Source organism: Carcharodon carcharias, chromosome 10 (genome assembly GCF_017639515.1).
Source record: "Carcharodon carcharias isolate sCarCar2 chromosome 10, sCarCar2.pri, whole genome shotgun sequence".
NCBI lineage: Eukaryota > Metazoa > Chordata > Chondrichthyes > Lamniformes > Lamnidae > Carcharodon > Carcharodon carcharias.
Window position 1 is genome coordinate 112,247,048 of NC_054476.1, and position 26,514 is coordinate 112,273,561.

A 26,514-nucleotide genomic window follows, 5' to 3' on the forward strand; every position below is an offset into this window, starting at 1 on the left:
GCTTGTGAAAGAGGATCCCTTGCCCACCACCGGCCCTAGCAGTGAAGCTGTCAGGATTCACACTTGCTGCAGGCCTCCTCCTGTCCACGGGTAAAATCCCAGTGGTGGCAGGAGGAGGCCTTTAAGTGATCATTAGTGGGCCACTTTAGGGCCCCAAATGGCACATGGATGAGCAAGCCTCCCGATGCCTCTCCAACCATGGGTAAAATATGGCTGGGGAGGGTAGATGCTGAGAACAGCGGCCATAGAAATCCTCCCCTACCAAACCTGCCAACCCACACTGGGGCATATAATCCAAGTCATTATCTGGGTTATGGGACACATCAGGCTCAAATTCACTACAGGCAGCAAGTTTGCTTTACTGCAGGATGTTGGTGAAGCGTTGGGTTTTTTATGACAAGCCAATGGTTTCATGGTCACTTTTACTAATGCCAGGTTTTTTATATCCAGGTTTTTAAAACTGAATTCAAATTCTTAAACTGGGAAGTTGGGATTTGACGTTGCATAGCGTTTACAGCACAGAAACAGGTCATTCTGCCCAACAGGTCTATGCCAGTTTTTATACTCCACATAAGCCTCCTCTCACCCGATTTCATCTAAGTCTACTTACATATCCCTTTATACCTGTCTCCCTCATGTACTTATCCAGCTTCCCTTAAGGGCATGTACACTACTTGCCTTAATTATTTCATGTGGTAGCAAATTCTACATCCTAGCAACTCTCTGAGTAAAGAAGCTTCTTTTGAATTTTTATTGAATTTATTCCTAACTCTTATATTTATTACCCCTTGTTTTGGGCTTCCCTACAAATGGGCAGATTGGGCTGGGGCCGCGGCAGTTCAAGAAGGCAGCTCACCACCACTTTCTGAAAAATGCTGGCTGAGCCAGCGACGCCCACATCCTGTAAATGAATTTTAAAAATATTTTGCCGTTCCAACGTGGGGTAAACCCACATCAGGTGGGGAAGGAGGAAGAGGTAGACGGGCCAAATTTAGGACCCCCGTCCCCATTCCTGTCGTGGATTTTCTTTAAGGGAGCAGAATAAAGATGTGGGTCACAAACCCGCATGCACCAACCCCGATACCAGCAGCTCCATTGCAAAGTGATGATTTCAAATCTCCTGTGATTTTCAGGGAGCTGGGCTGGCTTCTGAAGGAGGTGTGATTCACGCTAGCTCAGAGGTGTCATGAACCATGGGGAAAGTCGTATCTGGAGTCGGGAACCTTTTGATAGGTAAATTTAAAAGGTGTTGCTAACTTCACATGTCATAATGTGAATAAGTAGATAAGTATATTTTTAATGCAGTAAAGAAGTTTCTTTTGAATTTTTATTGAATTTATTCCTAAATCTTATACTTAATACCCCTTGATAGGATCTTTGTTTAGTAAATTTAACTAAATAAATTTAACTAATCATTAAATTAACCAGAATTATGAAAGTGGAAAAGTGTTCTGATGCATTAGATTAATTTATCCAGTGGATAAAGTGCTCTACTGTATTATCAGTATTCAGGTTTAGATTTTACTGTGTCAATCGCACTATGTGTTTTGATCTTTTCTTTGACTGACTGGTCAGCCATCTGTTAGCCTTTGAAGCAGTGTGCAGATGGCCATCTATTCCAGTAGGTCAAAGGCTTTAATGTGCTCAGCTCTGGAGGTTTTGTTGGGACAATTGTGCACTGGAATTTCATTATGAATGCTTAGCTGAGCTCCAAACTGCAATAATGGATTCAGCTCAGCAGAGGTTGTTGATGCATTTATTTAGTTTGAATTAATAATGTTATGTGCTCCTAAGAGGATTATGCTTTTTGAAGTCATTTTTGAATGGCTGTTTATTTTGACAGTTTTATGTTCAGTTAACGGGATTAAGATTTTTTTTCAAGTGGAGTTTGAATAGCTGTTTATTTGTTTTGAAGTTTCATGAGCATCTCAAAGACTTCCCAATGTTATTATAGGGCTCATGAGTTCTCTCCATAACGGACACTGGCTGAGTGAACATGGGGGGTATATGGGGGTCATGGGGCATGAGCTGGTTGTGGGGTAGGGGGTGAAGGATGAAAGCTAGGATGCCTAACACTCATATGCAGAACAGGCTTGATATCCTAGCAATTGAAGATGGGCCTTCTAACCTGCCCATCTCTGCATCCTCATGCCTCAGTTCCTACCTCGGACCTATTTCCAGAGGTGGTGGCTCCAATCCAGCCCATCCCCACCACCCCACCATGAAAATAATTTGGGCAAGCACTGCTGGGCAGGAGGCAGTATCATGATGTCGGGGAAACAGACCAACTCATGATACCTGCTTCAAAGGGGAATATACGGCCCATTTCTCCACATTTACCCAATTAAACAATTCACAATATTTTAACGACCTCTATAAGGTCATTGCTCAGCCCTTTCTTTTCTAGAGTCTAGAGTCCTAGTCCGTTCAGAATTTCTTGAAAGTTATAACCTCTTAGTTCTCATATCATCCTTGTAAATCTATTGAGCTTTCTCCATTGCCTCTATATCCTTTTTGTAATATGGATATCAGAACAGTACAAATACACAGTACACCCAATGTGGTCTAACCAAGGTTCTATACAAGGTTCTATAACCTCCCAGGTCTCCAACTCTACCTTTTAGAAAGGAAAATCTTTTTAATGGTCTTGTTAGTTTACATTCCTGTTTTTAATGATTTGTGAATGTTTCACCCCTAGATCCCTTTGCTCAGCTACCCCATTTAGAGTTTTATTTTCCAAGGAGAATGTGACTTTCTTATTCGTCTTACCAAAATGCATCATCTCACACTTATCAACACTGAAAATTTTACCATCTACACCCTATGCTGTAAGTTTACTAATGTCTTCTTGTATCTTGCCACAGTCCTCTTCAATTTTATTGATACCTTCCAATATGGTGTCATTTGCCAATTTTAAAGTTATACCTCTGATTCAAAATACTTTCTGTAAATGGTGAAAATCATTAGTCCCAGCACCAGTGTTTGTGAAAAACTACCTCATAAATTATTCCTCTCAACCTCTGGATTACTAGCCCAGCAACAGAACAACTTTGATTATTTATTCCACAAAGAGCTCGTGGTTATGAATGTGGCTGGCTCCAGTGACAAGGAGTTCCTACAAAATTAATATTTGTTCTGTAACAGCTAATTAATAACTTAGATCAATGCTGCTCCACCTGATTTAACCTTTGCTGGAATAGTTTGTTGATTGACATCAATGTTTGAAACTCTAAAATGTGCTCCACCACAAAGCTCACACAAGACTGGAGAATGATAGAAGGTTCAATTGATCAGAACATGTATTGACAAACTGATCAACCTGCTGAAATTCCCTCTTTAGTTCCCCTATAGCTCCAAGTATAAATCACACCGGTCAATTTGCACACAGCGAGTTCCCACAAATATTCTTGTCTGTCAAACAAAAACAGAAAATGCTGGAAAAACTCAGCAGATCTAGAGAGAAACAGAGTTAACGTTTCGAGTCCATATGACTCTTCTTCAGTCTCGAAAAGTTATCTGTTTCTCTCTCCACAGATACTGTCAGACCTGCTGAGTTTTTCCAGCATTCTCTGTTTTTGTATCAGATTTCCAGCATCTGCTTTTACCTTATCTGTCAACAGTTTCGTTGCTTGAGGTTAAGAGTCATTGTACGATCTCACACTCAAATTCATGGCTGAAAACTTTGGAATGTCTTACCCATGCCCTCCAATAATTCCCAAAATTTTAGAACCAAACTTGCCCTTGCCAAACCGCATCCTAATTTACCTCATCATCACTCCTGCTCTCTTCAGCTTTGCTAGAGCCCTGTACTATGGACCTTATGCTACTCCAATAGAAGCTCATTATAATCTAACTGCCTCATGTTATGACCCTGTACTCAATGAAAGAACAAACATATGTCTTTATAGAGTCTTTCACAATCCCAGGACATCCCAAACCACTTCACAGCCTATGAAGTTCTTTTACAGTGTAGTCACTGTCATATCACAGGAAACAAAGTGGCTGAATTTTTGCAAAGCTAGCTCGCACAAACAGCAATGAAACAACTGGCCAAACCATTTGTTTTGGGTTGTCTTGATTACTTGCTGGACAAATATTGGCCAAGACACTGGGAGAACTCCCCTGCTCTGAAGAGTTCCATGGGGATCTTTTTATATCCGCCCAAGAGTCTCACCTGCAGGACGGCACCTCTGACAGCGCAGTTCTCCCTCAGTACAGCACTGAAGAGTTAACCTAGATTATGTGCTCAAGTCTCTAGGGTGGGACTTGAACTCACAATGTTCTGACTCAGATTTGGAGTGCTACCAAATGTGTCATGGCTGATACCTGAAATCAAAGTCACTGTAGTCTGAGTGATGGAATATGGTCACTGCAAATACAGGTAATAAGGATATATTTTTTCTCATTCCCCCACATTAGAACCAGTGTGTTTGTGGTGGGATATTTCTCTGTAACTATTGGGCCTGCGCTGAAAAGCCAAAGATCTTATATTTGTTCCTAGGTCATGAATAATCATTCAATAATAACCCAATGCCCTACTGGACATACCAGCAGTACCTTTGGCAGTTGGTCCACTTACCTTACAAACAGACATCTGATTGGTGGTGAGTGTTCCAGTCTTGTCAGAGCAGATGATTGATGTGCAGCCCAAGGTTTCCACTGAAGGAAGGCTCCTCACAATGGCGTTCTTCTTCGCCATGCGTCGGGTCCCTAGGGCCAGACAGGTGGTGATGACGGCAGGCAGCCCCTCGGGAATGGCAGCCACAGCCAGTGCCACTGCGATTTTGAAGTAGTAGATGGCGCCGCGGACCCAGGAGCCACCATGGACTGGGTCGTTGAAGTGCCCAATGTTGATAACCCACACAGCGACACAGATGAGGGATATGACCTTTGACAGCTGCTGCCCAAACTCATCAAGTTTCTGCTGAAGAGGGGTCTTCTCATTCACTGTGGCTGCCATCTGGTTTCGAATCTTGCCAATCTCAGTGCTGACTCCTGTGGCCACGACAATACCTGTCGCTTTCCCAGCTGCGATGTTGGTTCCCTGAAACGAATACCAAACATGAAGTGAGCTCATGAAGATTTGAGAGATTGCCAACTATAAAAATCAAAAGGGGAAAGAGAGTCTGGAGAGCACTTCTCATTTAAGTATTATCCATATTATCTGTTGGCAATACAATATTTCATATAGATTTAGAGTTAAATGCTTAATGTGTCAAGGAAATCTTCAAATTTCCCAATAATTCCCATTATAGCAGTCATCCTCCTCTCCCACAAGATCATTCTTGTACACTTGTGAATAAGTGGAACCAGCTACATCCCCCCTCTCTCCAATTCATTTTAACAGGAGACATCTCCAGTGAGTCATCAAGCATGCTTTGTACAACACAAAGAAATCCCCTCAGACAGTCCTTTCCCTTTAAACCAACTGTCGTTTCTAATATGTCCCAATTACAAAGATACTGAATGCATTCCTTTCAAAAAAGCAATTTCAATTTACCCAGAAAAATAACTTGCTTGCATATAGTGCCAGAGGTCACTCTTACAAAGACCGTTCCCATCCATTTACCCTATTTGAACCAAGAATTGAAAAAAAACCTTTCATGCACAACACAATAATCAAGATAGCTTGCAATCTATCAGAGAGTTGGCAATCTGACATCTCACTCAGACTGTCTGGGTTTCCCTGCCATCGCAGTCTGCACTTTTGTGATAAGTTAATATTCCATTTATCTATAGATGGCATAGATATTAGATATTAAATCTTGCCATCTTTTCCATTATAAATTCCTACATCCACATTTTTAAAGGAAACTGCCTACGTAAACTTGTCATGCTATTATAAGAATATTATAAACTTCCACATTCTCTTCTAGTACTTCTGCAACCCTTCCTTCACTGAACTCTAATAACAGGAACAAAATACTTAATGATCTCTACATCTCTTTCATTCTCTTAACAGAATGCCTCAGTCTCTTAGTGACCCAGTCCTCTTTGCTTTTCATGCTATTACTCCTTGTGTTGGCTGTCAGCCTTCTCTCAGCTGCTGATCGCCCTTTTTTTGTTTCTTGTTGCACTTTTGATATTTCTCTGTTCCATTAAAGAACTTTAAGTTTTTATTCCTCATTTTACTTTGACCTATTTTCCTTAAGCCTATGGAAATCTGTCCTTTTTTTCTTTACAGTCCTTTTACTCCTGGTCAGAATATTCTTTGTTTGTCCAATGTTTAAATATTTCCCACTGCTGGGCAGATGTTTTATCTATTAGAAAGGATATTCTTGCATTGGAGACAGTACAGCGAAGGTTCACCAAATTGATCCCTGTCCTGTGGGGATTGTCCTATGATGAGAGGCTGAGTAAATCGGACCTGTATTCTCTGGAGTTTAGAAGAATGAGAGGCAATCTCATTGAAACCTACAGGATTCTGAAGGGGCTTGACAGGGTAGATGCTGAGAGATTGTTCCCATTGGTTGGGGAATCTAAAACACAGGAGAGACACAGTCTCAGGATAAGGGGCCAATCATTGAGGACTGAGGTGAGGAGAAATTACTACACACAGACCTGTGAATCTTTGGAATTCTCTACCCCAGAGGGTTGAGAATGCTCTATCATTGAATACATTTAAGATTTTTGATCTCTCAAGGAGTTAAGGGATGTGGGGAGTAGGTGGGAAAGTGGAGTTAAAGCTCAAGATCAGCCATGATCATACTGAATGATGGAGCAGGTTGGATGGGCTATATGATCTACTCCTGCCCCTGTTGTATGTGTTCTTGTGTCCAATTAATCTGGGAAAGGTATCTTTTCACCCATCTATTTTTCCTGATTTCCACTCAACACTTTTGCTTTTTATTATGTTTTCTTTTCCCTTGATGTTCCCTGTCAGCCATGGTTCAGCTGGTAGCACTTACCTGCGACATGGAATTTACAGCAAAGAAACAAGTTATTAAGCCCAACAGGTCCATGCCAGTGTTTATGCTCCTCACCAGTTTACTCATCTAACCCTGTCAACAATCCATTCCATTCCTTTCTCCCTCATACACTTATCTAACTTCCCTCTAAATGCATGATGCTATTTGCCTTAACCACTCCACATGGTGGCAAGTTTCACATTCCCACCACAGTACACAAACCCATCCAATTTAGCCCCCAGTTGTTGAACAAATGAATTGGTTTCATTACATTCAGCTTTACTGTCCAGTTTTATGTGATAGTGAGGCATCTGCCTGCTCTTTCCCCTGTAGCAGGTTCTGAATGTCCCTCCTGTTGTGTTTTATGCCTTGGAGATATGCAGAGATGATACTCCAGTTTCTACATCTGAACAGGACTTTTATTTACAATGCTTTGAAAATGTCTGCTCTCTCATGCTTCCAGCTGCTTCTTTCAGTTTATCTTCAGTTTCTCAGTTAGCACAACCAGACCTAACTAATGACACACATAATCAAACACCAAGCAATTGAACAGTTGAATACTACATCCCTCTAGCTACTCAAGGCCTCAACCATTAATGAAATCATTGCATAATTTCCACCTTGGAAGTAAAATCAGGAGCAGACAATAGTGGGAGCATTTCCTGCAACCTGAGCAAAATGGTTTCATCACTGTCGCTTTCATACCTACCGAAAACAGCATGTTCTTCTTATCCTGGTTTACAGCTCTAGGGTCTGGTACTGGGTCACTGTGTTTGATGACAGAGACTGATTCCCCTAGACACAGAAAACAAACAGTTAGTGTGAGGAAGCATGAAATGTACAAAGCCGAGAAAGAAAGGCAATGATCTAGAGGGGTTGTCAGGGCACCAAGTCTACCCAGTGATTACTCACTGCACATTCAGTGTGAATAAAACCCAGGATCAGCATTGGTGCCATCGTAAATGGACACCTGAATATTATCAACAATAACTAACCAACAATGGGAGCTTAATGCTTACACTATTTTGGTACTTCTAAAAGGGCAGAAGAATTTATGGATGAATTCATACTTTAACAAAACAAATTTCTGAATATGGGGAAGGCAGTATCTTTTTGTTCATCCCTGAATAACCCGTTATGAGGTCTTGTGGCACAGTGGTAACATCCTTATCTCTGGGCCAGAAGCTCTGGGTTCAAATCCCACCTCAGGACTTGATGGCCATGGAAGGCCAAACAGGTTGATTGTCAGCCTGTAAACCCTTGTAATATGCTTGATGGCAGGTAGTAAGAGCAGGAGAGTTTCCTGATCAGCAAGAAGGCAATGGCAAACCACTGCAATACTTTGCCAAGCATAATCATGGACCAAACCAAGGGAAGACCATGGTCACTAATGCCCTTTTGGGGCATGGTACCTAAAGGAGGAAGAGGATACAGTCATAATGATTCGGAGTAAATCCAAAACCAGATACTGAACTTCTGCCACTTCGCAATCAGAAATCTTAGAGCTAGTTCTGCCTAATTAACAATCTCACCTTTGGCTTTGTAGCTTGGAAACTTAAATAAAGGAGCTTCTTACTTACCAATTGATTCTGGGCTGTGTCTGTCATTTCCAATACACTTACACCAATATATGTGTGCCCAGATGTGGTTGGCTATTTTATTTTTGGGACCCATTTAATTTGTGATTGCTGAACTCTTACAGATGATTTGTACTTCCCTTCATAGAACACTTGCAGAATTATTATCATACTGAAGGCACTAACTAAAGAAATATCCTGTTTCTCCCACTGCAGAGTAAATATTGTTCCTCCAGTTTGATGTCCTCAGTAAAAAGACATCTTGAATGATGCTCAATGGAAAGTTTAAATCAGGAGGACAGCACATTTACCTGGCTTTCAGGAAGGTGTTTCACTTTTTCAGGAGTCCATTAGCTACTTTTGCGAATATCAATACTTGTTTCAAACTATAACTAGGCAGAAGAAAAAGTTCTAAAGAAGAGTCATATTCAACTCGAAATGTTAACTCTATTGCTCTCTCTACAGATGCTGCCAGACTTACTGAGTTTTCCAGAACTTTGTTTTTATTTTATAATAGAATCCAATCAACTGGTTTAACCTCTATTTTTTAGGTTTGGTTCTCTTACTGGACTGAATTGAAGATTGATTTTAATACAATTTGATTGTCATTAAGCACATTTAAAAGCTCATATGCACAAATTCTTCACTGAGGAGGTCCAGACGTCAGATGACTCCCAAGAGACATGCACTGCAGCTAAACCTACCACTGGCTCCCACGTCCCTGTTTGTTAACTACTAAACTCTCCAGCAGGTCTTACCACTTTCAACTAAGTCCCCAGGCTAAATGATCAGGCCACAAGCTGACAATTCAGGAAGGTAGTGGAGTCATGCCTAGCCCTCTCAGGTGTTTACAAAAGAATTTTCATTAAGGATTAACATTTGCCTATCTGCCTTTCTCTACTTCTTATTTTAAAAATATATTATATTCAGAATAGCATTTACTTAAGTATTGTACAGTTATTCTATGGAGGTAAGGGACTTGTGTTAGATGACACTGGAGACAGTGGTTGTGGTAACACATGTTGCAGGCCGCAGTCGAGGATATCATCCACAGAGATTAGTTTGGGGATTATAGGGATGGAGATGGAGACACCATAAACCTTCATTGGCTTAACTGATAGCAAGATCACCTTGGCATCGGAAAGTTATGGGCTGAAATCCCACTTGAATGCATAACCTAGTCTGACACTGCAATATGGTACTGAGTGAGCACTATGTTGTTGGAGGAGCCATCTTTCAGAGAAGACGTTACGTGGGGAATCATCTGTCTGCTCAGGTGGAGGTAACAAATTCCAACAAATCAGCCAACAAATGATCTGATCATTTATTAATGTGCTGTTTACAGAGCCTTCCTGTGTGAAAATCGAATGATGCTTTCCCCTCATAAGTGTTACACTTCAGAAGTAATTGTTTGGTTGCAAGGTGCTTGTGGATTTAAGGTATGTCTTTCATCTGTTTTATGTTGATTGATAGGCTGGTTTTTTATATACATTTGTTCCTGGGATTTGGGCATCACTGACAAGGCCAGCTGTTGTTGTCCATCCCTTAATTGCCCTTAAGGAGGTAGGAACAAGGAGCAGGAGTAGGCCATTCAGCCCCTTCAGCCTGCTCCGATATTTAACTGGATCATGTCTGATCTTCTTCCAACGCCATCCCCATTTTCCTGCGCTATCCCCATATCTCTTGATGTCATTAGTATCTAGAAATCTATTGATTTCTATCTTGAACATACTCAATGATTGAGCTTCTGCAGCCCTCTGGTGTCAGAGAATTTCAAAAATTCACTACCCTCATCTCAGCCCTGAGGGGTCTACCTCTTATTCTTAGACTGTGTCCCCTGCTTCTAGACCCACCCCCCAACTCCCTGAAGCCAGGATGCTGCAGGTTGGGGAAGATCCAGCTAGGAATGAACAACATTTTGCTTAAGGTGAATAAAGGTTGAGATTCAAGACACCTGCTTTTGGAATAAAGCTACAAGATTCCACATGTGTTGAACAAACAGAAACAAACTTTACTACACAAGTTCAGAAAGATAAAACAATTCACAATATGTATCCTACACTGTAACATCCAGGGTAAGTATGAGGTACATGTGGATTAAAAGGCGAACTGTGGTTGAACACACCACACTACAGAGAAAATGACAGATGCAACTAACACAGAGTCCATGAATTTCTCAAGAACTCATCCAGACGTCAGGAAACAGCAAGTCAAACAACCTTGTTGAAACTCTGTCTCACGAGAGATTCCCAACTTCACCTTCAAAGATCTCTCCTTGGAATTCTCTCCAAAAGTTGCTGCCACACGGACGGCTTTAATAATGGCCTACCTCATAGGGTTTCAATCGTGCCTTCCAAGATTCCTTCTCCCTGGATTCCTGAGTTTGCACTTCAGCCTCTAATTACTGGCATAATTTCAGCTTTTTGCTAGACAGCTGGCACCACCTGAGTTTCTCCAAACTCCTGTCTTCCGGCAGTATCCAGCTATATATGACTCCCAAGGCTTCCTCTAAGCCCTCTTCAATTACCAGAGCTTCCCCTAAGCCCTCTTCTCAGCTCCTCGGAGCTAACAGCAGCACTTTGGCTGCATGGAGCTTCTTCCCTCTGCTCCTGACTCTCCCAAAACTGACCGTCTCAAGAAGAGCTGTTCAGTGACCTTTGAACTGTTGAAGGGACCTATCAAAACACTCCCAGAGAGTCCCACTCATGTTACTAGGCAGGAACCAATGTAATGAGCAATGTAATGAGCATCCTGTACCTTAAATGTTACAATCTCCACAGACGCCTAATGCAGCACCTAGGGACACACAGATTCAATGTATTTCATGATACCTTGTTGAGCTCTTTAAGAATTTTGTAAGTTTCAATGAGATCACCTCTCATTCTTCTAAACTCTAGAGAATACAGTCCCAATCTCTTTAATCTCTCCTCAATGGACAGTCCTGCCATCCCAGGAATCAGTCTGGTGAATCTGTGCCACATTCCCTTTACTGCAAGTATATCTTTCCTTAGGTAAGGAGACCAAAAATGTACACAATACTACAGGTGCGTTTTAACCAAGGCGCTATACAATTGAAGCAAGACATCTTTACCCCTGTTCTCAAATCCTCCTGTAATAAAGCTCATCATGCCATTTGCCTACTTAATTGCTTGCTGCACCTGCATATTAGCTTTCAGTGACTTATGAACAATTTATTTTGTTAGCAATGGTTGACTCACTTTTCCTGTTTGGTTTTTGTGCCCTAAAGAATGTATTTGGTTGTAAACCATGTATTAACATTGCCTGCCCACTGTCATACCTTTTAATGTGTTTTCCCAATCCAGCACAATCCAACAACTTGCCCCTCATGCTTTCATAGTTTCCTTTGTTTAGATTTAAGACCCTAGTTTCGGATTGAACAACACAGTTTTCAAACTTAATGGAAAATTCCATTATGTTGTGGTCACTCTGCCCTAAGGGTTCTTTTACAACAAGGTTATTAATTTGACCTCTCTCATTACATAATACTTGACTTAAAATAGCCTGTTCCCTAGTTAATTCCTCAACATACTGCTCTAGAAAATCATCTCGTACACATTCCATAAGTTCGTCCTCCACAGCATTAATGCTCATTAGGTTTACCCAGTCTATATGTAGATTGAAATTTTCAGGGACTGCGTTTGACCTAGGAACTGCTGATTCAGAAGGCCTCCAAGATGAGGAAGAGACTCAAACTTTGTGACCTCCCTTTGCAATCCAATCTCATTTACTCTTGCAGCTCATATTGAGCATTCAAATGAATTTTTTATATAATTTACAGGTTTCTGTTAGGTTACAAATCTTTTGATACTTCCTCTTCATGGCATTTCTGAGAGTAAAGAATTAGCAAAAGAAGATCTTCAGTTAGTTTAAGCGGAGACAATGCTGCTCACCACTCACTGATTTACTTTGAACCATTCGACTTGCCGTCATTTACTTTCCACTTGTCAGTAAGAAAATAAGCAGCTCCCAGAGTTCAGATTGATGATGTGGCCATGCCAAACTCTCTACATGCCAAACAGTGAGCTCATTATGCAGGTGGCATTTTTTGGACCCCTTCTGATTTGAAAAAAGGTACTGCAATTCCTGGTTTCCCACCATCCAAAAAAACACGAGGGAGCATGGGGCTAAGGATGGGGCTGTGGGTAGGATGCTGGTGAAGGACAGAAACGTAAGACTATACAAGGCTTTTTAATCTGGAATCAAACCAGAACAGCTTCCTTGGTACAATCAGATCAGCCTTTTATACCTGGGAATGGACTTCCCTTACTCTGACAACATTAGCCTGCATTTCGGTTGGTGCTTCCTAACAGCTTCATTTTGATTAATGTAGTTCAACTTATCAGGCAAAGTGTCTTAGAAATGGGGTGTACTAAGCAGTAACGCAGGTACTGCAACAATATAGGCATTGGTTTAAATCTTCCTCCAGGTCTCAGAGAATACAGGCCTCTTTGTTAACACAATAATGCTGTATAATAAATCAAAAGTGTCCCCAGTCAGAAATATGGTTAGGTTATTCTGAGAAACATCTATTTTAATTAAAAATCCTGGAATTTCTAAGACATGTATCTGGCACATTAATTACCACAGTTGTCATACTGATATTAATAAGGATTTCCACCCTAACATTCCTTGAATAGTATAGTGTAGCACTGTTCTCACATTCTCCAGGCACTACATCTTACCAGCAATTCATGGTGCCAAGTCCAGTAAACAGCTAGCATTCTTTCAGAAGCAGCTTTGGTCATACCCCATCGACATTAAGCTTAGCTGGTCAACGTTGAAGGGAGCCTGGTGATGTTACTTTGCTTCAGTTGGGAGGTGGGGGGGGGGGGGGGTGCATACACTTCCTTACTAGGGTTGTGATTGGCCTATTCTGAGCAAGATCAACAGAAGCCTGGGAACATACTGGGAATCACATTAAATGGGGACTTTCTCTGGTAACCAGGCCAAAATTTTTACCTCAACGACATCACTAAATTTGTTCATTATCACATTGCTGTTTGTGGGAGCTTGCTGTGCACGGATTGGCTGTTGTGTTTCCTACATCACAAAAATGACTTTACTTCAGTGTATTTCATTGGCTGTAAAGTACTTTAGGATGTCCTGGGGTCATAACAGGTGCTATATAAATTCAAGTTATTTTTAAAGTGTCAGTGAGTGTCTTAATGAAGTGGAGTGAGGGAGTGGTGAAAGCATAAAAGTTTGAGAAAATTGTACTTGAAAACTAATGGGAAAGGACCTTATTAAAGCAAAATGCACAGGACTAATCTAGGCAAAGAGTATTTACAATATGAAGATCAAGTCTAGAACTGGAATCGAATCAGGCCATGGAAATAGCTGGCACTTTGAATCACGATCAGGACTTGGCCCAAGGGCTGAACTGAATCTGGATTGGAATTCTGGCCCTGGCAAGAACCTTCTAGTTCATTCATGTTCATGTGAATGAAGCAAAAGTGAATAATTACCTTAAGCACCATGAAAACTCAATGTAACACTGCCTCACAATGGAGCTGGCTCACCCTGCAGGCATTTAATGGCTGTCACTCCGGTAATGCGCTCAAGGTGGGACTTCCATAGGAACATAGGGCTTAGGAATAGGCCATTCAACCCTTCAAGCCTACTCCACCATTCAATAAGATCATGGCTGATCAGGTTGTGGTCTCAACTCCCTTCCTGTTAGCCCACATAATCTTTGACTCTCTTGTCTATCAAAAACCTGTTCAACTCAGCCTCAAATAAATTCAATGTCTCAGCTTCCACTGTTTTCTGACGAGAATTCCACATAGTGATGACCCTCAGAGAAAAAAAATTCTCCTCACTTCAGTCTTAAAAGGGAGAACAAAATTGTGTCCCGTAGTTCTAATTCTCCCCAACAAGTGGAAACATCCTCCTGGTATCCACCCTGTCAAGTCCACTTCTATCTGGAAAAGATGTCCTGCCTCCAAGAACTTCCAACAATCAAATGTCTGGCAGCTATCTGATCCCAGCAGTGTCACCAGGACCAAGGGAGTTAGAGGGCCACGGTTGAGCGGATATGTAGGTGTGGGAATAACTTGGTGGGGGTGGGAGGGGGGCAATTCCAATGGGCACAGAGGGCCTGGAATTAACGGCCAGCCAGCATGAATCGCGCACTGAAACGCTCACTGCTACCTGGGTGTGGAGTGGGGGAGGGGCAAGGAGGAAAAGCGTGGGAGTCAGTGCATGCGCGGGGGAGTGCGCAGAGAGAGCTGCCTCAGGGAGCTGAAGATTTTTAACATTAAAAATTAAGCATTATGAAAAAAGGAAAACATGAGCAGGACATGTTAGAAATGAGATTGAAAATTTTCTATTTTATTTTTAATTAACATCGGAAACCTCATTCCGCCCGTGGATGAGGTTTCCTCAAAAATCCAAAGGCTGCCTGGCCTTTTTGCCTGCCTGCCAACCGTAAGGTTGAACGGGCAGGGAAAAATCCACTTTAATTAATTTATTAATGGGCTTAACAGCTCCCTTAATTGTCGGCGGGCATGTGTGGAAGTCAGCAGCGTGCCTGCCAACCAAAATATCGGTTGGGACACTCGCCCGATGTCATCACGCGCTATTTCATGCTGGTGCGTGCAGGGTGTGTGCCCGCATGCCGAGGTGAAAATCCAGCCCTTTGACTTGAGAGGCATTTCTTTTCTACTTCTTGATCCTTGACATAATAAAATTCACACGGTGCTAAAAACAAAGCAGACTACTCCAGATGCACAAACAGAATTCAATACTGAAATATCAATGGCCCAGACCAAGGACATCTATAACTGCATGAATTCTTCATCAGGCCAATAAAATTAAACTGAGCTGGGCCACTGCCCAGGCCAAAGAGATGAAGTTGGGGTGAATATGATTGATATCCTTTGCATTTTTTTTAATATTAAGTGGAATTGGTCACATGTCTGAAGTACTGAATGGACTCTGGTTTGAACTCGACCATCCGCGTTGTGTGAAGGTTCTCACCTGTGAGAATGGACTGGTCCACTCGGAGGGTTGTTGATTTGATGCTGATAATCCTGATGTCAGCAGGGACTTTATCACCAACTGAGGAAAGAAAGGAGGAATTTCCAATTAAACTATGCCAGCATTGAAATACCCATTATTGAAACCTGACCTAGAGCAAAATACGTGCAGTTCTCCTGATTGGCAGTTGTCCCCTCTGCAGTCTTTTCCCAAAACTCACAATTGATTATTTTCTTGTACATAATTGAATGAACGAGACTGGTATGGGCCCTGACTTTATCCCCCACTTAAAAAAATGCAATGCCAAATGGAATCTCCTTCCATGAACTTTAAACCATTCGTCATGAGCTCACATCTGACTTTTATATTTTCACCACCTCAATCAGCTCAATGAGGGGACTTGGCCTAAGGACTGAACTTGCAGATATCGATGAATGTCAACAAGGCATCCTCACGGGACACAGTTCTAATTCAAAGGACTGGTCCAGATTCTTCCACCCTACTTTACAGTGCAGAAAAATGATTTTCCAGTAACTTTCATTGCTGCACAGTGCCCGCAAACTCTTCTCTTGTTGTGTGACCACACCTTCTCTCACAACTCTTCCACGCAGGCTCTGGCTCAAGCCACAGTAGGAGTATTCACATCATGGCCCTTGTCAGGCTTTTTTTAAGCCTGGGAATCCTTCGAGAACACTACACCCAACTTTCTGATGAACTGAAAAGATTATATGGAAGCAATAGTTTGTCTAAGAGACTGAAAGAGAATCAAAAATCAATGGAGTGTTTTCTGTCTAATGTGACCTGATTGCAGAATGGCTGCTGCATGTTTTCATCCTCAAATGGTTTCTCAAGTTGCACGAGAGCTGTGGCAAGGTTAACTTACTTTTAACAAATCAACATTGTTTTCAAAATGTGTTATCTTTATTCTCATCTTATGCAATCCAAGAAAAGCAGCTGAACAGCTTCCACTTTCACTGCCTGAGGTGAATATTGGGGATCTCATGGCGGCATAGAGTGGCGGAGTACACCGGCATGCCGGAATCTCCAGCATATCTGCCCTCTTGGGTCAGCAGCAACTTGGTTGGCCCAGTCACGTGAGCCAAATGGATGATGGTCACACAACCAAAGACATGCGAGCTTGCTACCGGCATGAGGCCAACAGGTCGCCCACGTCTGCAATACAAGGATGTCTGTAAATAAGACTTTGGGTTGGAGTCGAAGTATGGGATGCTCTCGCTGCTGACTGGAGTCTCTACAGACAAGCAGTCAGGAAGGGTTTGAAAAACCACCACCTTCACAATTTCAACTAGGGATGGGCAATAAATGCTGGCCCAGCCAGAGGGACCCACATCCTATGAATGAATAAAATAAAAAGCAGAGGACAAAAGAAATGAGCAGGTGGCAGAAATAAGAGCCCACCAGAAGTCAACCTTGGGCCAACTCTATTCATCTGTGCTGGCTGTGGAAGGAACTGCCACTCATAATCAGCCTCTACAACCACAACAGCAATGTTCAATCCAACAACTACATACATTCTGTTGAAGGGTCATGAGGACTCGAAATGTCAACTCTTTTCTTCTCCACCGATGCTGCCAGACCTGCTGAGTTTTTCCAAGTAATTCTGTTTTGTTTTGGATTTCCAGCATCCGCAGTTTTTTTGTTTTTATTAATGACATACACCATGCAGTCCATTGTCTCCCTCATCAGTCAGATGCCTAATGATCTCTATCCACATCTCACTTAGAAACAAACTTACAGACCAGCTCATTGGTTTTCAAAAAGTAAATCTGATTAATCATACCCAATTGATTGCGTATGCCAACAAGACCACCTCATGGGCTGGTAGACAATTTAGAGCACAGGGATTGGCCTATATTACTGCAGTATTTCAAGTATCTTTTCCTGGTTTATCATTCTTAATACAAAATATGAAGAAAACAAACAAAACATCCCAGGGAGAAAATATCTGCTAAAATGCTTTCATCGAAAGAAAAGGTGGAACTTCCTCAAAAAGCAATATCAAGGGGCACTCCCTTGAAAAGAGATGAGTTAGAAAAAAACACCCAAGTCTCAGGACAAAAGTGGAAACTGCATTTGGGGTAACCATTAGCCCAAGGATCAATCAGTCTATTCAATACTTTCTAAAGTAGCATTACTGGAAAATGGGAGGAGCGGAAGAAAGATGAATACAACCAGAGAATCAAAAGTGCAAAAGGAGGCTATTCAGCCCATTGTGCCTTTGTCAAATCATAGAAAGAACAATATGATTAGACCAACTCTCAACCCTTTCATAAATTTTATATACAAGAAAAGCAAAACATTTTAGCACTAAGTCCCATTTTGAAAGGTACCATTGATTCTCTTAGGGTCCGGGATTCTCTTAAGAGTCCGGTATCGGAAACAGGTGGACCTGCAAAGGACACCTGTACGCAATTAGCAGATAAACAGAGGGTGAGGCTCGGTGCCTTCACTCACCTTCCAGGAGTGGAGACAGCTGGACATGCGAGGGTCACCTCTACTCAGGCAGCGGGCTGAGTTTGAAAAAAAAAATCTAGGAGTGACTTCACAGGAAAACTGTAAGTTCATTGATTGGTGACAAGCTGCTGTTAGGGAGTGCGTTTAAATAGCTTGAAACTAGAAAAATATATAATTTATATAGAAGTAGCTACTTGGATTTCAGTAAAGAGCACTAGCGATAGGGAAGTAAAGTTAAATCAAGTCAAAGGGAAATAAAGTAATAAAGTAAACCAAAGTAAGTTAAAGTTAGTGTAAGTATAGTAAAGTTGAGTTACTAGCAATTTATTCTACTTATTCTACTTTAAGTGTAATAAATAGGTTTGAGAGTTACGGGATGGCAGGTTAGCTTGGCCAATTGGAGTGTATGTCTTGCGATATGTGTGAAGTTGTGGACACATCATCCCTGACAAACATATCAATGATTTAGATGTGGGGACCAAATACAATGGCCATAATTTTCCCGTCGGCAATTTGGGGGCGGGGCCCGCTCGCCAATGGGAAAATGACATGGGATGATGTCAGGAGGAACCCTCGACATCATCCCAGTCCTTTTAAACTTTTAGGAAGGCGGGCAGACAGTGAAATCAGCTGTCCGCCCACCGACCTGTCAGTGGCCAATTAAGGCCATTGACAGGCTAATTAAGATCATTAAAGACCTGCCCGTCCAACCTTAAGGCTGGGATGAGGTTTCAAGACCGTTTTTAAAAAGTTTAATAAAGTTTATGTTGTTTTTATTAACATGTCCCATCTTTTGTGACATTGTCACATGAGGGGGACATGTTAATAATTTTAATATTTTTCTATTTTTAAAGATTTTTGTACTGTCAGTAATCTCCCTGAGATAGCACTTAGTCTCGGGGAAATGTGCGCTCTTTCGTGTGCATGCGTCAAAGAGCGCACTTTAACAGCTGGGGATTCCCCCACCGCACAGGAAGCGCATAGTGCTTCCTGTTGGGAAGGCTGCTGGCCAGACCTTAATTGGCCCGCCCACTCAAAATGGCGGCAGGCCCTGTTTTGGCAGCAGGGGTCGGCTGTCCACCCTCCATCGAGCCACTGGGGCCCGCATGTCCACCAAGGGCAAAATTCTGCCCAATATTTCAAGTTCGCGGATGATACAAAGCAGGAGGGAATGTGTGTTGTGAGGAAGATGTAAAGCAGCTACAGGAGGATTTGTGAATGAGAACTTAGTGAGTGGGCAAGAACATGGCAGATGGAATATAATGTAGAAAAATATAAGGTTATCTACTTTGGTACAAGTAACAGATGTGCAGTGCATTTCCTAAATAGTAAGAAATTAGAAAGTGTAGAAGTACAAAGGGATCTGGGTGTCCTTGTCCATAAGTCACCGAAAGCTAACAGGTAGGTGCGGCAGGCAATTAGGAAAGCTAATGGAATGTTAGCCTTCATTGCAAGAGGATTTGAGTACAGGAGTAGTGAAGTCTTGCTTCATTTGTATAGAAGCTTGGTTAGACTGCAGCTGGAGTACTGTGTGCAGTTTTGGTACCCTTACCTCAGAGAGGATATTATTGCCACAGAGGGAGTACAGCAAAGGTTCACCAGACTTGTTCCGGGGATGGAGGGTCTGTCTTATGAAGAGATAGTGGGAAAACTGGGCCTGTATTCTCTACAGTTTCGAAGAATGAGAGATGATCTCATTGAAACCTACAAAATGCTTAAAGGATAGACAGGGTAGATGCAGATAAGATGTTTCCTCTGGTTGGGGAGTCTAGAACCAGGGGACACAATTTCAAAATAAGGGGGAAGCCACTTATGACGGAGATGAGGAGAAATTTCTTTACTCAGAGGATTGTGAATTCTCTACCCTACAAGGCTGTGGAAGCTCAGTCATTGAGTGTGTTTAAAGTAGAGATTGATAGATTTCTGATTAACAATAATGTAAAGGGTTATGGGGATAGTGTGGGTAAAAGGCATTGAAGTGCTCGATCAGCCATGATCGTATTGAATGACGGAGCAGGCTCAACAGGCTGAATGGCCTTCTCCTGTTCTTATGTTCCTAATCTCCAAGGAATGGCAAGTAAAAATGAGGGGGGAAAGGAAAAAGGCTTTATGCAAAAAAATAGGTTTGTGGTCCTGTGAACTGTCTTAATTTATACACTGAAAATAAATTAATTCATTTCATTGTTTCAACAATTTGAAACATGCAGAATATTATAATTTCTAAAAAGAAAGGTATAGCAGTTAGAAAATATTCAGCAGTTCAAGCAACAACGTGATATTGAAGTGAAATCAGGATTCTCTTGTGAGAGTAGGGAATTGTTAAAGGAGTTTATACTAAATAAAGGTGGAAGAAGTGAGGAAGGAGTTGATTATCATTAAAGAGAGGAGGGGTTGATTATCATTAAAGAGAGGAAGGAATTGATTATCATTAAAGTGTGAGGGATGTTTTTCACATTTGCCTGCCTCTAACTTAAGTAAAGCCAACCTGGGATTACTTCGTGCCAATACCAAATCTCAAATAAGGAAAAAACATCCATCTTCTTGGCATAAAAAGTGCATAACAGAAACATTTTTCATATGTTGCTTTTCATGACCAACAGTTTGTACACCATGAAATAAACAATCGAACTGAATATCCAGCCCCCACACAGCCATCAACATCATAGTCCCTGGTAGATCTTCAGAGCTGCATGTCATTTCTGTCCTGCATTACTAATACAGCCCAGATATCTCCACACAGCAGTCAATGCCATTCCAGATGCAGAATGCAAAAGGCTAATAGCCACATACAGATGTACATTCACCTCTTCAGACAATGCCTCTCAGCAGTTAAATCCACTAGTTTCCCACAACATGGGTTGTTGTTTTATTACTTTCAAGGCACTATATAAATACAAGTTCATGTGTAAAGACAACACAGGCCATTAGAAGAAGCTGATTAGACAAGCTGCCACCGCACTCCACAGTGTCATTCAGTATCAGGCAGTACCTCTTACAGATCACCTACATCATGACCTGATCTAAGTTATTCGTGTCTTGCAACCTCCCTATTGCTGCAATGTCACACCCAGATTTCTCACAGCAACTATCTCGCAGCCTCTTTGAGTACATTCAGTTAGTGCCGATTTATAAACTGATCTGGAGCTGTGGTACTGAGCTCTCCAGCAAATGTGTTAACATAACCCAACTGTTCTCAATTTGGATCTTTGTGAAGTTAGAAAGAGAGAGAGGAAGCTTTCACTGCAGCTGTCTGGGCTCAAATGGAACATTGGTCCCAGAGATGAAAGAATAGTTTGCCAACTTGCTTGACTTCATGCCACCATAATGCCCAGTCTCTATGCCAAGTGCATGAACATACATTTTCCCTCTCTACCTCTTTGGAAATTTGTTCTGCTACAACAAGCATTCTTTATGCAAGTGAACTGCTCTCTATCACAGTAGCTTTAATATTTTGAATTCATTTTTCAAATGCTAAATAATTTATTGTTCTCCTAAAACAGGTCAGTATAATACCTCATTACTCATTAATTACCAGAATCTGACCAATGCCAACATCCTTTTCCTTGTCCTTGTTTCCTTGCTTCTGGATGGAATTTCCATAAGCAGAGAATAAATGGTCACTGTGTGAGAATGCCATTTGTTTTTGTGGAACAGCATGCAGCCAATCCCAAGGCAGGCTCCAGGCCCAATCCTCCTAATTCTTGGCCACAAAAATACAAGTGTTTTTTAATGGTGCAATCAACAACGAGCTGTGGTAGAACAGCCCAGGATCCTGGCAAGGCAATAGGAACGTGTGTGCAATGTACACAACTGCAGGGAGAGTTTACTTCAGTGTTGCCTTGGCAGCAATATGGAAACCAGTCCTGGAGATTCAAAGTGTCACTCAACCTCGCGTTTGTCCAGATCTGAAGGATAGGAAGCAGCCTGGGAGGCTGGTGTATATCAGGCTACTGTGTGTACTCTAATTGCAGGGATACCAGGTGGGAGGGAGTTGATCAGCTGCTTTGTCCCGCCCTTGGCTTAATGCTACAGAATTCCACCTATTTACATTGCAGGGAAGATTCCACCCAGCGGGACAAACAATTATACAGCCGCTGTGGTTTGAAAGTCACATTCCAGACCAGTTTCAGGCCCACAAACGTTCCTGTGGTAACTGGGGAAGGTTTGAGCAAGCCTGCAAGAAGTAAACCAGGCTGCTGGAATATTCCAGTGGCATCAATCTATGCATTGGCACCCATTTAAAATAGTGGATGGGAATAGTGCATGTTAATTGCTAATAACACCAGCTAGCTTGCAGCCTTCGATTGGCATCATGGCAGCTTCTAGTGAAACCAGAGACATGTTTGGGTTTCTGTGCTTCCAACAATAGCCACACTGACTCATGTTCATCAACACAGTATAGCCCAAGTCAGGGTCAATTCACCTGAAGACTCGCATTAATATTACATCTTTCAAGGCATCCCAAAGTGCATATACAGCCATGATGTACTTCTGAAGTATAGTTAACATTGCAATGAAGGAAAGATAGCAGCCAATTTCTACACAGCAAGCTCCCTCCCAAAAATAGCAATGTGTTAATGGCCAAAGAATCTGTTTTTGTGATGTTGCTTGAGGATAAATATTGGCCAGGACACCAGGAACAAAATGCCAAATGGGATCTTTTACATCCAACTGCTAGGGTAGATGGAGTCTCCATTGAACACCTCATCAGAAAGGCAGTTCCTCCAACAGTGCAGGACAATCCTGGGCCAGGATTTTCCAGTTGTCGGGCAAGGGCGAGCAGGGGCCAGGCTGGACAGGGGCGAGCAGGGGGCAGGCTGGGCAGGGGCAAGCAGAGGCAGGTTCGGCAAGGGCGAGCGGGGGCTGGCTCAGCAAGGGCGAGCGGGGGCAGGCTCGGCAAGGGCGATCGGGGGCAGGCTTGGCAAGGGCGAGCGGGGGCTGGCTCAGCAAGGGCGAGCGGGGGCAGGCTCGGCAAGGGCGAGCGGGGGCTGGCTCAGCAAGGGCGAGCAGGGGGCAGGCTGGGCAGGGGCGAGCAGGGGCGAGCAGGGGCAGGTTCGGCAAGGGCGAGCGGGGGCTGGCTCAGCAAGGGCGAGCGGGGGCAGGCTCGGCAAGGGCGAGCGGGGGCTGGCTCAGCAGGGGTGAGCGGGGGCTGGGTCAGCAAGGGCGAGGGGGGTAAGGCTGGGCAGGGGCGAGCAGGGAGCAGGCTGGGCAGGGGCGAGCAGGAGTGGCCATGAGACAGTCCGCCACCTGTGATTTCATGCTGGCTGGTCAATTAACAGCCAGCCAGCATGAAACACACTGAGCAGCTCAGGGCTGCCACAATGAGGGTGGGACGAGCGTGAGCGCAGAAGTGCGCGCATTAAAAGTTCCCTGAGGCACAGAGCTGCTGCTTTTTAAAATTAAAACAAAGAAATTAGAAATGTTAAAAACATGTCCCATTAAGTGACTCTGTCACATGAGCAGGGACATGTTAGAGATGAGTTTGAAAAGTTTTTGATTTTTTTCAAATCGTTGGTCGAAACCTCTTTTCACCCGTGGATGAGGCTTTGCCAAAAATACAAAGGCCGCTTGGCCTGTTCGCCCACCAGCCAACCAAGCAGTCAGATGGGCAGCGAAAAATTTCAATTAGTTCATTAAGAGCCTTAATAGGCTGCTGAATTGTTGGCGGGTGCTCAGCTGACTCCCGCACATGCCCGACAACTGAAATATCACCTCCGCCCAAGCCAAAAATTCTGCCTCTAGTATTGTACTATAGAAAGAAAACTTGGCTGTCACTCAATCTATGGAATGGAGCTTGAAGCCAAGACCCTCTGACTCAGAGGCAAGAGTGTTAACCACTGAGCCACACTGATGACTATTTAAAATTTTAAGCTAGTCAGTCATGCGGTAAATTTAATTATGGTTAAAATGGCAATTGTTTTACCGGAAGAGGACATTCCAGGAAAATGACTCACTCTTGGTGATTAGATGGAGGGGGATATACCAGCCTCTCTCTGTTATAACACTAAGGGGAGAACTTTCTGCTCGGTGAGGGTCTACTCGCCCAGGCGTAAAATGACACGGAGTGATGCAGCTGAGTCGGCTGCGCACCCGCCGAACTGTCAAAAGCCTGTTAAGGCCATTAATTAACTAATTAAGACTATTGAGAAAGCTGCCTGTCCAACAAAGAGCCCAGGCGGCCTTCACATTTTTCATGAAACCTCATCCATGGGCGGGATGAGGCTTCATGAAGGGTTTATAAATTAAATAAGTTTTCTAATTAAAATTATTAACATGTCCCAGCTCATGTGACACTGTCACGTGGGCGGACATGTCTTAATTTTTTTTTTATTAACATTTTAAAAACTTAACTCCCTAAGGTACCTCAGGGATGCTTGAGGGCGGGTATCACGCTGGGCAGGCCTTAATTGGCCTGCCCACATAAAATGGCAGCAAGGACCCAATCGGGTCCATGCCCACCCGCAACCCCCCCCCCGACGGGTAGAAAATTCTCTCCTAAGAGTCCCGAATGTACCACCCCTGAGACAAACTACTGGAAGGTGTGTACAGAAGCATTTGGTTAGAACTGGACTTGCTTTCAGGACATTATTGCATTGGTATGAACGTTTTGCCAATGGTATGACAATCAGACATAGGGAAATGTGAGAATACAACACTGATTATGTAGATAACCATGAAAATGCAGTTCAAAAGGGAAATTGAACAACAATGGCAGAAAGAAGTGCAATATAAATTGAGAAGCACTGAGGAGACAGTAAAGAAAGAGAGTTTTAAGGGTCCAATATTTAAACCACTAAAAGTTAGCTTGCACAAAGTGATCAGAAAGTGTAATGGAGTCATTGGATAACAATCAGGAGCAGGAATGCCTGACTGCTTTTCCCTCCCAAGCTTGTTCAAGGGATTAATGTAATTGCTTGGGTTTGCATTTATTGAACATGCTCCAAACCTCCACACTGTTTAGTATTTCCTGTAGTTACAGGGAACACAACTGCTTTGTGTCCTGCTACTTGCAGTAACCTGTCAACACTGTTCTTTGGAGATAAAGATACTTCACTTCCAATGATAGCTTAACTTTAAATGCCCATTCAAGTTACAAATATCCCCAATTCTGACTGCTCCATTACCCAAACCTCCAATTCCTCTTGGTTTCAGTTCTGTGGCATCAATGCATTGTTCATACTAAAACTAGTGTGAATTCAGAATTTTGAAATATCCAGCCAATCCAACAGACAGCAGCTGATGGCGTCAGCCGTGCCACAGGGGTAGCGCTCTTGCCTCAGAGTCAGGATGGTGTGGGTTCAAGGCCCACTTGAGATATGGGGCAGGATTTTCTGGGTAGCGAACAGGCCCGGGTGCGACCGGGAAACCGTGCACCATCCGCAATCGGCCCCCCACTGTGATTTCACATTGTCTGGCCAATTACCAGCCAACATGAAAGGCACGCTGAGAAGCTCAGTGCTGCTGGGGTGGGGGTGGGAGGAGTGTGAGCGCAAAAGTCTGCGCATGCGTGGGGTGGGGTGGGGGGTTGGGGCGCACACTGAAAGCTCCCTGAAGGCACAGAACTGCCTCAGGCAGCTGAGGCAATCAAAAAGAAAGATTTTAGAAATGTCAAAAACATGTCCCAACATAGAACTTAGTAACAATAACAGAAACATAATTAAAAATTCTCTCTAAAAATGTTTATTTTCTTTTAATTACTGTTGGAAACCTCATCCCGCCCGTGGATGAGGTTTCCTATAGAATCCAAAAGCCTCCTGGCCAATTCGCCTGCCCGCCAACTGTAAGGTTGGACGGGCAGTGAAAAGTTGCTTTTAATTAATTGATTAAGGGCCTTAACAGGCCTCTTGTCGACGAGTGCGCTGCCAACTCAAGCGCGCGCGCCCACCGAAATATCACGTGAATGCGGGATATTTGCCCAATGTCATCTATTTTACGCCCGATTAGGTCAAGCGCCCACCCACATGCGGGATGTAAAATTCTGCCCATGACCTAAATTGAGGCTCCAGGTGCCATTCTGAGGAAGCACTGCATTGTGAAAGGTGCTGTCTTTTGCACAATAATTAATCAAAGGTCCCATCTACCCTCTTGTGCCACAAAGGATTTCTCTCTTAATGCAGATCAATAAAAGGGATTGACTGATAATTTTGCTCACTCCTGTTTGTGGGGCCTGCTGTACCCAAACTGGCTGCTGCATTTTCCTACATTTCAACAGTGAACACACTTCAAAAAGTACTTAATTGGAGCTGAAGTGCTTTGGGATGTCCTGGGTAATGAAAGGTACTGCGTCAATGCAAATTTGGTCTTTTTATGTAATATTTGAAAGTGAGATCAAAGTTTTGTGTCTTTGATCAGCGCAGTCTGAAAATAATGTTAGCAAACAGAAACCTGCCTTGACATACTGGTTCCAGTCAGATGATGCAATTGGGCTTAAGGAGCACCACTTTGCGTTGTGACACTCTTAAATGTTACGCACCCGTGTGTGAGGTGTGAGGCTCCAGCATAGGAATGGGTACACTGTCTATTTTGGGAGTAGCTAGCTATTACAGAGTATCCCA

The 26,514-nt window shown here is 42.9% G+C and overlaps 1 protein-coding gene across 1 annotated transcript in view; it reads right to left on the reverse strand.

The window, feature by feature from the left end:
* The window catches only part of atp2a3 (ATPase sarcoplasmic/endoplasmic reticulum Ca2+ transporting 3), a 255,948-nt gene that overhangs the window by 133,855 nt on the left and 95,579 nt on the right, over window positions 1–26,514 (reverse strand). The window contains exons 6-8 of the mRNA XM_041197530.1: window positions 15,485–15,565; window positions 7,618–7,703; window positions 4,580–5,044 (exon numbers count right to left, since the gene is read on the reverse strand). Of these exons, the coding sequence (XP_041053464.1) occupies window positions 4,580–5,044; window positions 7,618–7,703; window positions 15,485–15,565 (632 nt within the window). The remainder of the gene's footprint in view (window positions 1–4,579; window positions 5,045–7,617; window positions 7,704–15,484; window positions 15,566–26,514) is intronic.